Source organism: Mustela nivalis (assembly GCF_964662115.1).
Source record: "Mustela nivalis genome assembly, contig: HAP1_SCAFFOLD_2358, whole genome shotgun sequence".
Classification (NCBI taxonomy): Eukaryota; Metazoa; Chordata; class Mammalia; order Carnivora; family Mustelidae; genus Mustela; species Mustela nivalis.
In genome coordinates this window covers 47444-65912 of record NW_028134307.1, presented here as the reverse complement: position 1 = coordinate 65912, position 18469 = coordinate 47444, and the positions used below count along the sequence as shown (strand labels likewise).

The following is an 18469-nucleotide window of genomic DNA, read 5'->3' as shown; positions in this document are numbered from 1 at the left end:
TGACATTTGTTTTGCAATTGTGCTTGACTTTTGTGAGGTCACTGGTTAATTATTTTTTATTCAAGGTTGAAATTTTAAAAGAAAAAAATTATATTTCTGAAAATGAAAAAAGAACTATAGACTTCGTGCATCAAGTTGAGAAGTTTTATTCAGGACAATTCCAAGAAAATGTGCAGATCCAGTCCTTTGCCAGGTAGTCTCATTAGCCCACTTTTGATAATATGGAAAAAATACTGTAGACCGTGTTTAGCTTATAATTGTTAGTGAGCACAGATTTTTTTTAATGTGGAGCTGAACTTACATTATCTATGAAGATAAAACTTGTATCATCCAGAGAGGACTCAGGAATTTCCTGTCTTTCCATTTGTGTATAATCACATATATATTTTTAAGATAACATATACAAAAATGAGAGTATTGAGTTATGTGTTCGCTAAGAGTAGAAGTTCGTGAACAGATAAAAAGGAATGATGCTTTTCCCTCCAAAATTAAAAACATTTATATCACTGTTGTAGGTATTGGATAAAGGAACAGGATTTTTTCAAGCATAAATCTGTTTTGGACTCACTCCTGAAATATGATCCTAAAGATAAATGTAACAAACAGGACCATAGAGTCGTATTAAATTGGGCTCAGTGGTGGAATCAACTAACCCAAGAATCCATCCTTCTCCCCAGGATAAGTCCAGAAGGCAAGTGCAAAAGAAGCTAAAATCGAACATTCTCAACGAGGATTAAATTGGTATTTGAATAGTTTCATGAGTCTCCATCTTAAACCTATGGAGGAAACATAGTTGCTTTAAAATGCAAGTCATTGCATTAAGACCTCTTTCTTATCTAAAGATTTTTGTAGGGGATTTATAATGTGATACTGGAAAAGAAAAGCCATATGGTTCAGTGAATTGCGATTTCAAGGCTAAGAATTCTCTTCCCAGCCTCAAAGTGACATCTTTGTTTCTCCAAAGAGTCTTCATGTTTCTTGGGTAAACCAAGGATCTATATCACACCAGGGCTCTGGGGAACAAACAGTGGTAATTCATAGAAGGCTAAATTCATGTTTACTCTTACAGCAAAGGTTTTTATTTATATTAAGGAAAAGAAAAGGGAAGAAGAGGCCTGAAATGATAACTGAAATACACAGCTGATTTTCAAGTTTCATTTAACCACTATAATAATGAGAACATCATTTAGCTCTTCTTTCCACTGAAGTATTGATTATGAATTGAGCACTAAAAAGGAAAATAGTAAAAGAAGCAGAGGGCCTGAATAATTCATATGTTATATAAATATTTGTTCAGTTAATTAGTGTTGAGTTTCATGTCAATAATCATAATTCATTGCTATTTTAAAATATATTCTTTTTTAATATTTTATTCTTTTTTTTAATATTTTATTCTTAATGCAGAATACAAATCATATTCTCCCGAAGCCCTCTGGAGCTATCTCACGGCTCGCCATGACTGGTCAAGCATTATCTTGTGGATTGGAGAATTTCAGACTCAGAACAGTTGTGCTTTGCTTGAGAAGAACAGATGGCCCCTTCTGACTGTTGATGTTATCGATCGGCATACTTGCTGCAGCAGTTACATGAGGAATGAAATTTTAGATCAGCTGGCCAGGTATTGTCACTGTGGGGATGAATACAAGAAAGGGCAATATAAATAATGGTGTAATTTTTGCTCTGAAATGGCATAAATCCAATGCAGTGTCATTTCATAGTATTCAGAACTATAAGGCTATTATCTATCGAGGTTTTAAAATCACAGGCATTTGGGCACCTGGGTGGCTCAGTGGGTTAAGCCGCTGCCTTCAGCTCAGGTCATGGTCTCGGAGTCCTGGGATCGAGTCCCGCATCGGGCTCTCTGCTCAGCAGGGAGCCTGCTTCCCTCTCTCTCTCTGCCTGCCTCTCCATCTACTTGTGATTTCTCTCTGTCAAATAAATAAATAAAATCTAAAAAAAAATAAAATAAAATCACAGGCATTTAATATCATGTGATAGTGAATAGGCTCTCAAACTGTAGATGAAGGTTTTCCCTAAATCATTAAATGTGCTTTGGTGGGGTGCTTGGGTGGCTTAGTCAGTTCTGTGTCTGCCTTTGGCTCAGGTCATGATCCCAGGGCCCTGGGATTGAGCCCCATGACGGGGCTCCTTTCTCAGCAGGAAGCCTGCTTCTCCCTTTGCTGGCAGCTCCTGCTGCTTGTGCTCGCTCTCTCTCTCTCTCTCTCTGACAAATAAATGAATAAATGAAATCTTAAAAAATATATATATATGCTTTGGTGTAGAAAAGGTCAGCTGTTAGTGTGGCGACAAGGACCAAGTGGCAAGAGCTAAGATGAGGATATCTTAGTGTCCAGTAATGTCTGCCTCTCTTCTTCCAGCTGTCCCTGTACCTGTATGCTGCATGGGGTTTGAACCAAAGAGAACTGCTCAGTTCAGGAATTGGTGAGGGGAAGTAGCTCTTGAAGTGATGAGGAGAGACTTCACAATTTTAATTCATTGCTAAAAATAATTCTGCTAAATTGAACCGTGTGAACTTGACATTTTTGTGGGTCAAAAATGCTTATCAGCAAATCTCATATGGCTAAACCTAATTTGTCTTCCTAAGCAAAAAAATAATACAAGGAGATAATAACATATATGTTAATTTTTAAGTTTCATAAAGTTATTCCTCATGTGTTTATTTTATTATATATTTATACTTACTGGGGAAGCATAGCTGTATTGTTCTACCCAGCTTGAAGATGGGAGAGGGAGATGTAGGGAGGAGCTCTGTCTAAGCCAGTTACTTACAGACTTAAGTTCTTTTACCACTGACTTTCTATTCACTGTTCTGTCCATTACACTTAGTCCTCTTCTTGTTTACCAGAAGTAAAATTGCGTATAAATTGCATACTTGTCAAATATATAGCTTAGTATTTGATTGCTTAAAAAGCTAGTATAGGGGCGCCTGGGTGGCTCAGTGGGTTGGGGCCTCTGCCTTCGGCTCGGGTCATGATCCCAGAGTCCTGGGATCAAGCCCCGCGTCGGGCTCTCTGCTCAGCGGAGAGCCTGCTTCCCTTCCTCTCTCTCTGCCTGCCTCTCTGCCTACTTGTGATCTCTCTCTGTATCAAATGAATAAATAAAATCTTTAAAAAAAATTTTTTTTTAATTAAAAGCTAGTATATGTATGACTTAACATGAGTTATGACATTAATGAATTATGTAACAAAGGGAAAAAATCCCTGATAGGTACAGAAAAGCATTTGATAAAACTCAGCATCAATTTATAATAAAAGCTACATATTAGCAAACTAAGAGTAGACACATTTCCTTAATTTGAAAAGGGTATCTAAAAAATCTCCTAGCTAACATGCTTGATGGTGAAACATCACAAACATTCTCTTTAGATTTGGAGCAAGACAGGCCTACCATTGACTCTTTCCAAGTTGATCTTTAGATATAATACAATTTCAGTAAAATTTCCAGCAGGTTTCCTTGTGGATTTTAACAAGCTGATTGAAAGTATTTATATGAAAATGCAGAGTCAAGAATAGTTCTGAAAAAGGATTTGCCATACCAGTTATAAAAGCTTATTCTAAAGCTATAGCAATAAGTATTAGTTCAGGCATAGACAGACCGTAGAACAGAATAGCGAGCATAGAAACAAACTTGTATGTTCACTCCATGTTCACTTGATGTATGTTTGTTCACTTTTTATATGACAAAGGTGGCACTGCACAGTGAGCAAAGAACAGTCTTTTCGACAAAGGGGGCTGGGATAACTAGATTGCTATGGTGGGGGAATTAAATTGGACTTTCTGCCGTCTATCTTGAATACAATCAATTCCAAGTAGATTTCAAAACCTAAATGACAAATGTAAAACTAAATTTTTTAGAAGATGTAGAAGAATATCTTATTGGCTCTGGGAATAGGGTATGCTTTCTAAATGCCTAGAGGGGTAAAGAAAGAGAATAGTTACTGAGACCTGGAGAGTTGCCTGGTAGGAGTTGTGTCCTCTAGAGGAGAGTGTCAGCCAACCTGCAGTCAGCCAGCAAGGAGGGAGCCAAGGTATCCCCATCCTCTCTCTTTTTTCTGAATCTTAACATCTGACGGTGGTTTCCCATAGGCTGAACCAAAATGGAAGCCTGAGGACACTGGAGTCTTCTGTCCAAGGGACAGAAGGGGATAGAGAGCAGATGAAGAGTAGAGCTTGGATCTGGAGGGGAAAGATATCAGGGCACATACGCATTTCACAAAAGAGGAAACACAAATGGTCAATAAATACATGAAAAGATGCTCTTCCTCACCTGGAGTCGTGAAAATGTAAATTTGGTTTACCAAAAATTGAGGAGCACCTGCAGTGCCCATCAAAGATAGTAGACAAATGAAATGTAGTGTAATCATTCAGTGGAATATTATAAACAATAAAAGGGAACACACTGGTAGAGGTATCAACATGGATAAATCACACAATGTTGAATAGAAGAAATAAAACTAAGAACAATATATTTAGAATATACCATTTATATATAAAGTTTAAAGTAGGCAAAACCCAACCATATGTTATTTGGGGTTACATATATGAGTGATAAAACTATGAATAAAAGTAGGGAATGGGGGGGGCGCCTGGGTGGCTCAGTGGGTTAATCCGCTGCCTTCGGCTCGGGTCATGATCTCAGCGTCCTGGGATCGAGTCCCGCATTGGGCTCTCTGCTCAGCGGGGAGCCTGCTTCCTCCTCTCTCTCTCTCTGCCTGCCTCTCTGCCTACTTGTGATGTCTCTCTGTCAAATAAATAAATAAATAAATAATCTTAAAAAAAAAAAAAAAAGTAGGGAATGGGGGGCGCCTGGGTGGCTCAGTGGGTTAAGCCGCTGCCTTCAGCTCAGGTCATGATCTCAGGGTCCTGGGATCCGGTTCCGCATCGGGCTCTCTGTTTGGCAGGGAGCCTGCTTCCCTATCTCTCTCTCTCTCTGGCTGCCTCTCCGTCTACTTGTGATTTCTCTCTGTCAAATTAATAAAATAAAAAATCTTTTAAAAAAAAAAAAGTAGGGAATGGTTATTACAAAGTTAGGATAGTGTTTACCTGGGGGGGGGGTAGCAAAGTTCGTGTAGTGGGGGAGGAATACTCTAAGGGCTTCCAGGTAAATATTCTGTTATCTAGGTGATGGTTACATAGTGTTTCTTTAAATGCCACATTCTGTATGTTTTGTACTCCTTCCTCTGGTATATACACCTAACAGTAAATTTGTAAAAAGTGGTATTTAAATGCAAATTTCTATTTTTGTTTAATAGTTGGTCTAGTTAAATTATTCTGCTTTAGTTTTTTTACACTTGATCTTAGCCAAAAGGCCGAGAAGCGATATCTGCTTTAGTTTTTTTAAATGATTTTGTTAAATTCATTGGAAATTCTCAGTGGTTAAAGCCTCTAGCTTCAAGAGCTAACCACCGTTGCCACAGTGGATCATACAGTTCCAGTTAAAACCACAAAGAAATGGAAATAAATCAGGTTTTTGAAATATTTAAGATAACCCTAGATTGTTAGTACTGCCTTTAAATGTGAAAATGGCGCACAATCGTTCATCAGAAACTAGCAAAATATAGTCAGAGCATCATTACAGAGTGAGACTTGGCAGTCTTAGTTTGTAAATCCTGATTTTTAAGTAGTTGAGACTTCAGCAGTGGAAGTGGTTTGGTGGGCTCTGCATCTGGCAGCTCTGTAATTTGCCATCTCTGAATTCCAACAGGAATGGGATTTTTCTTGAATCTGAACTAGAAGACTTTGAACTCTTGCTGCTAAGACTGACCCGCATTGGGGGTGTGATGCAAGACGCTGTCCCCGTTCAGAACTACAGAGCCCAAGAAGGCTGGGATTTCCATTCTCACTTCATTCTCTATTGTTTGGAACACGGTCTGCAGTATCTTCTCTATGTGTATCTGGACTGTTACAAGTGAGTACTGAGAACTGACTCGTCTTTGAGCAGGTCTTCATGTTTCCTCTTTCCATACTACTTCTGAATGTGACTTTTAGGAAAAGACTATACATTCACTTGAAGAATGCTGGTGTTTTGCTGTAGATCCCCCCTTGCCCCGGCCAGCTGCAGCACTTGGTATATTAGTTCAATGCTGCGTTCAATTAAATGCTTATCATGTGGTTTTTGGTGATGTTAATCCTGTATCATCTCTGTTAACCTTTTAAATAACTAGAGAGAATAAATGGAAAGAAATGCTATAGAAGTTTAAGAGAGGAAAATTCTGAACATTCACTTGGAGTTCTTTGATACCTTCATTTTCAGACAAATGAATATTAAACGACTTTGAGTACATAACCACTACAAGGTGTGTTAGATATGCTCTACAGTTTATATTTAGATAGATGAATATACATCAGTACATATCTGCCAAGATCAACCTGCAGAAGTCATATGTGGCCCCTGTGAATTACTGTTGGGCTAGTAGTACAAATTGTAGTCTCTAATATATGAGTATATGGTGGTCTTGGCACTAGGCTAAGTGCTTTATGTGCATTAATTCCTCTAATATTCACAAAAGTCCTATGAGGTGGTTACTCCCATCTCCATTCCACAGGTGAGGGAACTAGTGTTGAGAGAGACTATGTGCCTTCCTTGAGGTGCACAGTTCTAGAAATAGCACAGCCAGATTTAATTCTATTTAGGTTTGATTCCAGAGCCCACAGTTAATGTGCTAATGAGAACATTTTTATTTTTATTTTGTGTATTGAAGACTAGGAATTCCAACAGACGATGTTTTTCTGGTTCATACCATTGAGGCTTACTTAGACACAGAAATTTTTTTCTCCAAAGCTACTGGCAAGAGAAGGTGTAAAAGTCATATATTCAGAGGATGTATTTTGAGACCGAATTCCTCAGTCCTGCTTCTCTGCAGTGTGTTAAACTTCTCAAAAATCTCTGAAGTTTGAAAATGCTTAAGAGTTTTTGGTGTTTATAAACAAAATACAATAGCAGGGTTGCCTGGGTGGCTCAGTCAGTTAAGCGTCTGCCTTTGCCTCAGGTCGTGATCTCAGGGTCCTGGGATCCAGCCCCAAATCAGGCTCTCTGCTCAGTGAGGAGTCTGCTGCTCCCCTCACCCCTGCCCTCTCTCTCTCTCAAATAAATTTTAGAAAATACGATAAAATATAAAGTATCTGAAAGGACAAGGTATCTGTTAATCTTACAAGGTTGGTAAAATTTCATCATGGAAGTAAATACATTATAAATAAAATTATCTGCCTCTAAATTTTTCTCTATTTCCAGATCATAAGGAATATATAAAGCACAACACAAGGAGTATATAATGTTGTATTTACTTTTAATTCCAAAGTTCCTTTTTTAATGCTCATTATCATCTGAGCAAACATGGTTATAATTGTCTTACCCTGTATGTTAACCAGAATTTGTTTTTTTGTTTTATATACAGACTTAGTCCTTCAAATTGTCCCTTTTTGGAAAAAAAAGAATTACATGAAGCTTACCCTTGGTTTGAATTTTTAGTTCAATGTCGACAAGTTTCCAGTAATTTAACAGGTATGGTGTACTGTATTATAATACAAAAATTTCTTTGGCTAGGGTCACTTGGGTGGCACAGTCAGTTAAGTGCCGGACTCTTGGTTTTGGCTCAGGGACTAGAGGTTAAGCCCCTCATTAGGCTCTGTGCTCAGCACTGAGCCTGCTTGAGATTCTCACTTCCTCTTCCTCTGCCCCTCTCACTCATGCTCTCTTTCTCTTTTTTTTTTAAATAAATCAATCTTTTTTTTTTAATTTTTAATTTTTTTTCTAAATAACAGGTCTTTTGAATGGCATTTAATTTGTGAGGTCTAAATAAATCACTTGGCTGTAGACAAATATCTGACCATATAACCTAGGCTAAAATTTATTTAAGAAGCAGAAGACTGGGGCGCCTGGGTGGCTCAGTGGGTTAAAGTCTCTGCCTTCCGCTCAGGTCATGATCTCAGAGTCCTGGAATTGAGTCCTGCATCGGGCTCTCTGCTCAGCAGGGAGCCTGCTTTCCCCCCTCTCTCTGCCTGTATCTTTGCCTATTTGTGATCTCTGTCTGTCATATAAATAAATAAAATCTTAAAAAAAAAAAAAAAAAAAAGAAGCAGAAGACCAAGAATGTTCCCTTCTCACCAGCCAAGAAAAGCCCAGAGGGTGTGTTTGTGTGTGTGTACCCCTCCCCCTCAGTCTCATGCTCTGTTGTCTTTGCACATCTCTCATCTTACCAGTTTATCACAGGCTGAATTCCTGCTTTCTGGTAGACAGACACCCTTTTTTTGTGAAAAAATGGTCAGTATGCGAGGTGCCCTGAATCCTTTAGTAAGTAACTCCATATGGAAGAAAAAAAAAATCCACGGTGTATGTGGGATTGTTGTGTCCTCTGTAGTAAAGCTCCTGAAGGAGAGTTTTGCTCCAGTTAGGATCAGAAAAGCCCTGTAACACGCCCGCTTGAGGGATTAACTGGTATTATACCAGAGATTCTCTCCAGAAAAGGGGTGGGCAGAGCCACTACACCCGCAAGAAATATCAACAGCCAATCTTTTACAGAATTCCTGTTTTTTTCCCCAGAAAAAGAATTTTTTTGTAATGTGGATTGGGTTCTTTTGTTTTTGTTTTTTTTTTTTATGCTGATTATAAAATAACACATGTTCATTGTAAAGAAAAGTTGGAAGCCTGAACAACTATCTAAAAGATAAAAGTCCACAGGCAGCTAGCCGAGGTAGATTAATCATCCACATGCAACTCCTGATATATTTTAATGTATTTTGTTCTGGGTATTTTTCTCTATACTTTTTTTTAGCCTGGTCTACATTATATTTCATTCATCCAACAAATATTTGTTAAGCTCCCACACTGTGACAGTCTCTAAGTACTGCGGATACTCTATGTATTTATATATTGCTTTTTTCATATAGTAATTACAAGAATTTTCCTGTGTTCTTAGAGACTATTTTATGTCTGCATAATATTTCATTATGTGGATGTACTGTTAACTAATGTTCTCTCATTTGTTTGACACTGAGACTGTTCTGTTTTTTTTCTATCATGAGAAATAGTCTTGTATATATTTAAACAAAGAATTTTTGTCTTTGTTTCAGATTATTTCCATAGTACAGAGAGATTCCTGGGTATGAAATTACTGGATCAAAGGTTATACACATTTTGAAAGTTCTTGCTATAAGGCCAGATTGCTTTTCAGGAAAATTAGAGCATTTTAAGTCCCAGCTTCTATGCACCCTGACCAGTTGTGTCCTTGAGGATGTTAATTTTTAAAAAATCAGGAATATACAGCATCTAAATATTATTTTATTTTGCATTTCTCTGTTGCTGATGAACTACATATTTTTATGTGTCAAATGTTTATATTTCCTCCTTTGAAAATGGTGATTTGTCTACTTTTCTGTTAGAGTCAGTATTTTGGGCACTGATTTGTATGAGCTCTTTGCTGAAGACATTAATCCTTAGGCTCTCATTTGCTGTTAATTTGTTGTTAAAATTTACCTTCTAGTTCATTACTACCTGTCAGTTTTCTTCTGTGTCTGTTTCAACACTTGTCTCAATTGTCTGAATAGAAGTTTTTATGTCAAAAAACCTCTCCCCCCACCCTTTATGATGTTTTCCTGTTGTTTTTCATCTTAGAAAGTCCCTCTTAGGGATGCCTGGGTGGCTCAGTTGGTTAAGCAGCTGCCTTCGGCTTAGGTCATGATCCCAGCATCCTGGGATGGAGTCCCACATCGGGCTCCTTGCTCGGCAGGGAGCCTGCTTCTCCCTCTGTCTCTGCCTGCCGTTCTGTCTGTCTATGCTCGCTCTCTCTTCCTCTGTCTCTCTGACAAATAAAAATAAAATCTTTAAAAAAAAAAAAAAAAGGAAAGTCCCTCTTAGATAGAGTTAAACATCTTTTTCCTCAGAACTATGTAATTCTTTCTCTTAAGGAGAAAAACCTACTCTCTTGTTTTTCAGATCCCAAACTGATCTTCCATGCTAGCCTTGCAAATGCTCAGATACTGATTCCCAGCAACCAGGCCAGTGTAAGCAGTATGCTATTGGAAGGACATACTCTCCTGGCCCTTGCTACCACAATGTATGCCCCTGGGGGGGTCAGCCAGGTATGGATAGCACTTTGACCAATTATGGTAAAGTAAGACTGATTTTAAGTTTAGTGGAAATATCTATGGCTCTTGGAGACTCCTTTGATATTCAAATGCAACCACGTACATAAATATTTCATTTTATTAAAGAGCATAAAACAAGGATGTTTTAAATTTTGCATTATATTCTCTTAAGTTGGAAGGGAACTAATCTGCTGTCTAGAGATTTTTTTTTCCCGTTTGTTTTGTAAACTTTAGGTTTGTTTTCAGGATAGAATCTGGATCTGATTGCTCCTGGGAGTAACTATACAATAGATGTGTGGCTTGGGAATTATTCTGTACTATTTGTACTCTCAGGCAAAAAGGAAATCACATTTTTTAGCTATCCGTATGAATTCTTCTGAGGGACCCAGTGGAAACTTGCCCATTTCTGCTTTTTTGAAAGTACACAGAATACCTCATTACAGGGAACTGAAGAATGCAGTTTCATATCTAATCTCTAAAAGCTTCTTACTGATAATAGCTTAATATAATACCACCTCTTCCAGATTATTGCAGTATATTTTAATTCATGTGGTTATCTCTACCTCTCTTTTTAATCACTTATAAGAAATTAGTCATAGAATAACTTGAGACCTGGCGGAGAAGGACCTAGGTAGGAGTCATCTAGTCTAGTAGTTTTTTTCCTTTAAGAACATTTACTTGCTATTTAAATATTTTAGTAACAGAGACTTTTTTCAAACAATGTTTTCACATGTAGTTTGAAAACCACTATTTAGTTGAACTTCCTAATTTTGTAGATGAGGAAACTGAGGCCTGCTGTTAAATATCTGGCCCAAGGTCACCAGCCAGTTTTACTTAGAAACTGAACTAAAACTATTGGCTTCTAACTCCTTGACCAATGTCTTTTTCACTACCATGTAGTTTTTCAAGCTAATCTTGTTTCACTCTTGTGAAGAAAAGACAAATTTGGAGAAGAGAAGAACTTTACACTGTATCATGTGATCTGTCTTTCTATTTAGGTTGTTCTGAATGATGAAAATGAGACCTGTTTGAAGAAAGTAGATCCCCAGTTACTGAAGATGGCATTAACTCCTTACCCCAAGCTAAAAACTGCTCTCTTCCCACAGTACACCGCCTCTAATGTTCTGCCACCTGATATTACACTTTACCACCTTATTCAGGTACAGTATTTAGGGATATCAGTCAGGGTTCAGCTAGGAAAACCGAAATCCACTCTGGGTCTCTCACGTGGACAACATTTAACATAGATAGTTACTTACACAGTCATAGCAGGATGGGGAATCCAAGCATGCGATGGTGAGACAAGTCAAAAACTGACAGGGAGGCCACCAACACCCCTAAAGCTGCAAGAACGGTGCAAGAAAATAGTATCATCAGAACCCAGAAGCTGGACCTGGCTCCCTCTGAGAACTAAACTCACAGTCAGGCTGCCTAAATGGGAGCTGGAAACAAACGTACAGGGTGGGCCTGGAACCTGGAGAAGATAGCCCCGAAAACGAAGAAGGAGGAAAATACTCTGGTTTCTCCCCTCTTCCCACCTTTAATCTCCCATGTTGTCTCTCTTGGCTAAACCTCTCTGGTAGCCAAAGGGCAGATGAGCTTGGGAAACGCAGTTCTCTGCAGAAGGAGAGAAAGGCGGGAATGGATCTGAGAGCAGACGGACAGTTGGCCAGCATGCCTGTCTGACACTTCCTTCTACTGCTGATAAATTCTCTCTCTCTTCTCAGTGAATGGGGCTATTTGTTTATTTAAATCAGTACTCCTTAGCCTCTTTTAGGACAGAGATCTCTTTAAGAATGTAAGCGAGTTAGGAGTTTCTTCCCAGAAAAATAGCACATATGTGTATAATTTTGCTTCTATTTCAGAGGAGTTCAGATTCCCTGAAACCTATTCAGATCCTCCATGATGAACACATTCTTTTGTTCATTTTTTTCTTCAGAGGGCTTTTGCTTCTTTCCTCTGGGTGCACATATTCCCACAGTATCCTTAATTCAACACAAGTTCTATAATCTATAAAGGTACAAAATCTTTCTAATGTGAGCAGTCCTTAATTTATAGAGTAGCCCTACTCAAAAATGTCCCTGGATGGCTGCCAGTCCATGAACTGCTTGTTGCTGGTATGTGAGGACATTAGGATCTTGAGCTATTCTATAAATCTGTGTCATTAAGTACACTTTTCAGTTAAGCAGACTGTGTGTGTGTGTGTGTGTGTGTGTGTGTGTGATGTAGCAAGACACTCTGGAAGCAGGAAGCATTTAAATTTATTGCAAGCTTCTTATCTCATTGCAGACCAGTAGCACCACTATAAACTAGATACAACTGGATTATATAAAAACATATAAAACAGTTTCACTACCTAAAGTGGATTCAATCAGCCTAAAACATAAGTGGTTTCAGGTTGTTCTTGGTTCTGTTTTCAAGTTGACCAATGCAGTTTTAGTCCTGTTACATTACAAAAAGTCATCCTTCCTAGATCATAAATTCTCCCATAATTTTACATCAAAGCTGCTCTTTCATTAACCACCCAAATCATGACTTAAAGGTTTTTTTAATTTTCTCCTTTATCTTTCCTACCATCTGCTTATCGTCTTTGCTACATCTTTGGCCTAGACAAATTTCAAACAGGCATGTTTCCCTGCTTCCAAACCTTTTCTGACTTGCTTAACCTTAGCCCGTGCTTTTTTCTTCATTGTTGGTGGTGATTTGTTCATCACATTCCTCTAATCTTTGATCTGCTTGTCTCCCTGTTCCCTTTCCAGACCACTCTTAGCTCACCTTGTCCTGTTTACATGGTAACATTGTCTAGCCTCTTATTTCTCTTGGGTTTGGATTCCAAAAGCATTTCAGAATTCCATTTTACATTATCATCGACGCTGCTTCAACCAAGAGAGTACACTTTCCAGACATAGTTTGAAGTGCGAAGTCTTTAAAAGAAACATAGCTGGTTCTGTTTTTATTAAAAATAGGAAAGTGTCTCATGCACTCAGGGGTTTTTTTGTTTTGTTTTTTGTTTTTTGAAGCTGCAATCAAAGAATTTATGTCCAGAAAGATGAGTTTGGAGAAGGGAAGCAGATTACTTGTGAAGTCTTTTCTTATAATTTTATTTACTTACTTTAGAGTCAATTAACTTTTAACTCTGACTTTTCTGCTTTTTCAGTCACTGTTGCCCTTTGACCCTAGCAGATTGTTTGGCTGGCAGTGTGCCAACACGCTGGCTATAGGAGGTAAGTCATTCTAGGCACCTAGGGCTTTAGAAGTAAGTATTTCAGCAGTGTTGACCATAGAAGTTAAGTTTTGTAAAACCAATCCAGTTTTTTTTTCACTGCTTTCCATTTCAAAAATGAAGGTACATTCCAATGAAAAACATTTTCTAGGAGACCGAATTGAAAATGTGAGTTAAAAGTAATGTGTCACTAACGCTGTTCTTGCTGGGAAACATAAGATGTACCTGTCTGCTTAAATTTCTCGCTTTTCCCAAATCCCTGTTGGTTTGCAGTAAGGTATTAACAAAGGTTAAGAGTGGAGGTGTAGGCATTAGACAAATCCTAGCTCGGCCATCTAATAGCTGTATGACCTTGGGTAAGTGGTTTAACTTACAGGAAACCTTCAGTTTCCTGTAAAATGAGGTTAAGAATAGTGCCCACCTCACGTATTACCTGAGAATGAAAGGAGACAAGGCATTTAAAAAGCTCTTGAGTTCCTGGTGTATGGTGAGCCCCAGATGCGTTAAACACTGCTGTTCTCTTTAGGCCATAAGCATTTCTCTGATTTTTCTTTTTTTTAATGCCAGTCTTAAGCTCAACTTTTTCTATATCTTTTTACTTTTAAATTTAGAGTTAGCCTTTAATATCATGGTGCCTGTGGTGCCTATGCTGAAGTTATTCGGAAGTAGGCTTCAAATGAACACTTCATATGTCATGGATACCCTGTAAATATTTACTGGCATGCATAAAAATGGATTTTCTAATTTGTGAGTTTTATAAGTTCAAATCTCAAAAGATTTAATTTACCCAGTTCCCAGGGCCCAGTGCAGTGCCAGCCTATAGTAGATGTTCAATAAATATTTGTTGAGGGCTGGATAAAGTAGTACTATGTATTGCATTTACAAGTGATAATACTCTTTATAATGAATCTCTGTGAAGTTACTATTAGAGTATAGACTGAATCCCCTGGCCTGTTTTAACACTTTTCCAGCTCTAACACTTAGCCAGAGTCCTGACCCCCTTCTGGGAAATGAGCACTGTACCAGGTACACTTGGGGAACAGAGAGGAAGTTGAAGATGTTTTCCCTGCCTGGTATTTAGAAGTTTAAAACATATTTGAGGAAATAAAGCACAAAGTAAATGAAACAATTATGAAAACATAATACGCATTTATAAAATTGGGGAATTGTCTTTAATTAGAATATTTACTTATTTTTTCATATGGTCTTAACCATTGAAAAGAGATGTAAGGTGACTGCAAAGTGACTTGGCTTCTCTGACAGGCTAGAGAAAAATTTCCCTTTGGGTAGAATATATATGCTTTCCATACTAGCCTCCAACTTCTTAAAAATCGGAGTCTTATTTGAGTTAAAAACTCACATTAGCTCATTTGGAGCCAGGCAATCCTATATACTCTTCATGTACTCAGCAAATATTTAATGAATGAACTAACAGTTTTATATGTAATAACAAGTTACTAGAGTCACTGTGATCTTACAAAGAATATAGGCATGTGACAGTTTTTTAATCTCAAAGGGGGTGTACTTTTAAGTAATAGCAGGAAGTTTTAAGTTGACAGACACCTCAACTCTTCAAGTTTATTTTATTTATTTATTTATTTTTTAAGAGCCAAGTCACAATGTAAAAAGTCCTTGGAATGCCACAGGAAGATAAAACTTTTTTTAGAAATAAGCTTTGAACTTTGAAAGTAAAAGCAGATGCACTATTTTTCAGAACTTGTTCCTTAACAGTTCAAAATGTTACTTCATTTTTTTTATAGGTAGTGAGTGATTAAGAAACAATTAAAGATTAAGTGTTGGCAGGAGGAGTTCTTTCATACTAACTGATCACATCCAGAATATCTTCTAACTTCAGATTTCTCTAAAGAGAGGAAAAAATGTTTTCTCTGCCATTTTCAAGGGCACAGAGGAACTTTAAACTGAACTACTCTGCTGGCTTGAGAAAGGTGATATCATGTAGGTAATAAGGTACTCTGAATACAACATCAGAAAGTATAGCTAATGATAACAAAAGGAAATTGAGGAAGACATTAATAGGGAGAAAAGGATGTTCTTATACTGTGTATCAGAGAAAGGTAGAGGGAGTTGGCCTTGGTCTATAGAGGACTCATAAAAATATTGAGAAGGGATTTCATTGTGTAATGAGCTCCATGAATAAATTAAAAAGCTCCTTTTGCAGATCCTTAGCAGAGATGTTATAGCTGAAGGATGATTGCCATTGTGACTTAAAGGATCATCAAATACAGAATTAAGACATATAAAATAACAAGTTGAATGAGGAAAAAGCATAATTTATAAGTTTTTATGCAGCTTCTTGGCTCAGTCAGTTAAGCATCTGACTCTTGATTTCAGCTCAGGTCGTGATCTCAGGATTGTGGGCTTAAGCCCTGTGTTGGGCTCCCCACTCAGTGAGGATTCTGCTTGAGATTCTCTCTCCCTCTCCCTCTGCCCTTCCCCCCACACATTATGCTCTCTCTCTCTCTCTCTGAAATAAATAAATTTTTAAAATCAAACGGGCTACTTCTACACATTAAAGTGAACTGTTATATTTTGGTGGTTCAGAGTAATGCACAGTGGTACAAAATGACTATAGCAACCATTTTTTCCCTTTAGGTTTGTTTATTTAATTATTAGAGAATGCATGTGCAAGCTGGGGGAGGGGAGAGGGCGAGGAAGAGAATGGATCTCAGCCAGACTTCCTGCTGAGCATGGAGTCCAACACAGGGCTTGATCTCATGACTGGAGATCATGATGACCTGAGCCAAAATCAAGAGTCAGACACTGAACTAGCTGAGCTGCTCAAGTGTCCTGCAACTGGTTTTCTTTCACCATTGCAGAGTTAAATTTTCCATGTGCAGATTTGAAATTAATCATGGTGAGGTGCAGAGGACTAATATTGCCTCACTTTTTCCCTAGATGCAGTGAGTCATCTCCCACATTTTTCTAGCCCTGACCTGGTTAATAAATATGCTATAGTGGAACGTCTGAATTTTGCATATTATTTACAACATGGACGACCATCATTTGCATTTGGTACTTTTCTGGTCCAGGAATTAACCAAGAGCAAGACTCCCAAGCAGCTGTGAGTATTTAAAACATAATTTGTACTCTAAATAAAAGACATATCTGGGATGCCTGGGTGGCTCAGTCAGTAAAGTGTCTGCCTTCAGCTCAGGTCATGATCCCAGGGTCCTGAAATCAAGCCCCGTGTCAGGCTCCTTGCTGGTCAGGGAGCCTTCTTCTCCCTCTCCTCCCTGCTCGTCCTTTCTCTCACTATCTCTGTCTGTTGCTCTTATATAAATAATAAATAAAAATTTTTTAAAAGGTAATATTTAAAGATACTATTTGTATCTTTTATAATTCTGTTAAAAAAAAAAAAGACCCAGGAACTTGCCAAATATTAGCTATTACTCTTAAGAGGGAATTGTATAACAAGATGTGAATTCTGTATTTAAGATCTTTCTTTTTTATAATTCACTTTTATAAAGCACAGAATTGGGAGGAGTATTAGATATAGTCAGCTAAATATAGATTTACTTTATTTACTGGCTTGTTTCGTAGTTAACAAAGTAGTGCACTTTAGTGATAAAATATTCAAGTAATTCAGAAGGGTGAAAAAAATGAAAGATAAAAAGTCCCTGAGTCTCCTTTCTTCATTCTGCATAGTAAATAAACATTGTTAATTTCTTATGCATCGTTCCTTGAAATATGTCTATGCATATTAAACTACATATGTGATGTCAAACTTTAATTTGCTTGGTGGTTTGCATATATACTCATAATTGATAGGATCACAAGTTGGCAGTCTTTCTGTAATTCTGTTCCGTGTTCCCTGGATGAAATTGAAGCAAGAATAATTTGGCTTATGAGCGGGTGTTTTATGAGGTTAAATATAAGACAATGGGGGGGCAATGGAGACAACCCAAAACTACCAGGAACCAGGGTGCCTGGGTGGCTCAGTAGGTTAAGCCTTTGCCTTCAGTTCAGGTCATGATCTCAGGGTCCTGGGATCGAGCCCCATATCACGTTCTCTGCAGGGAGCCTGCTCCCCCTGCCCCCGCCTGCCTCTCTCCCTACTTGTGATCTCTCTCTCAGTAAAATAAATGAATAAAATCTTAAAAAACAAACAAACAAACAAACAAAAACTACCAGGAACCTAAATGATGTGTGTGTGCAGGGGCCCAAAATGGGAAGGGGGAGGAAACTAAAAATCACGGGTGTCTGACACTCCATGTATCACTGTGTAATTCCTTCTGCTTTTCCTGGTGAGAAACAGTTCTCTGATGTTATTTTAATTCCTGTCTTTTTTAGGATCCAGCAAGTAGGTAATGAAGCCTATGTTTTAGGGCTCTCCTCCTTCTTCGTACCTTCAGTAGGAGCTGCCTGTGTTTGTTTCTTAGAACTACTTGGCCTTGACAGTCTCAAGCTCAGAGTTGATATGAAAGTGGCCAATATAATTCTGAGCTGCAAGTGTAGAAACGAAGATGCTCGGTCCAGCTATATCAGAGAGTCTCTAGGTACAGTGCCTTTTCCATCTGGGGTTTGTTTCGTTTAGAGGAGAAGGGTTGAATAGGTCTAAACCATCAGATTGTGAGTGGTTGGGGAGGAAATAATTATCTTCCTGTTTCCTCCTTTCTCTGCAGAATGTTTGCACTTTATCTCACTTTCTTAGACCCTTTAATCAGGTTCTAAAATGGCCCTGGGCCACACTCTTGAAACAGAAGAGTTCCTGACCTTTTCTCTGGACTATTTTTTATTGTTCGTATTTCTTACAGCTGAAAAACTATCTAAACTGGCTGTGGGTGAAAAGGCCACCATAGAGGAATTGCTTATTCTCTTAGAAGAAGGGATATGGAACAGCATCCAGCAGCAGGAAATAAAGAGGTTTGTTGAATTGCCGCCTCATTCTCTTTTCCAGCAAGCTTTATTCTTCCAAACTGTATTTGTGTAGTCTTTCTTCCAGCAACTCAGGTGTTTTCACCAATCCCTTCAGGGCTTCTTACTCAGCCAGCATATAGCAGACACTTGATAAACAGAGAGTTGAGTTTTAAATGCTTCTTGCCATCAGTAGAAGAAGGGTGCAGATAATTATTCACTTTTTAGAAAGAGAGTTTCCAAAAGATGGAGAAGAGCTCTGTCTTCT

At 38.1% G+C, this 18469-nt stretch overlaps 1 protein-coding gene across 1 annotated transcript in view; it reads left to right on the top strand.

Annotated features, from left to right (window-relative positions):
- The first annotated feature begins 68 nt into the window (after window positions 1-68).
- Window positions 69-18469, top strand: part of LOC309858418 (spatacsin-like) — a 54015-nt gene continuing 35614 nt past the window's right edge. Inside the window, exons 1-11 of the mRNA XM_082751121.1 lie at window positions 69-193; window positions 516-691; window positions 1405-1618; window positions 5725-5928; window positions 7415-7521; window positions 9952-10097; window positions 11102-11263; window positions 13261-13327; window positions 16243-16408; window positions 17638-17843; window positions 18102-18210. Of these exons, the coding sequence (XP_082607247.1) occupies window positions 1587-1618; window positions 5725-5928; window positions 7415-7521; window positions 9952-10097; window positions 11102-11263; window positions 13261-13327; window positions 16243-16408; window positions 17638-17843; window positions 18102-18210 (1199 nt within the window). The 5' untranslated portion in view covers window positions 69-193; window positions 516-691; window positions 1405-1586. The remainder of the gene's footprint in view (window positions 194-515; window positions 692-1404; window positions 1619-5724; window positions 5929-7414; window positions 7522-9951; window positions 10098-11101; window positions 11264-13260; window positions 13328-16242; window positions 16409-17637; window positions 17844-18101; window positions 18211-18469) is intronic.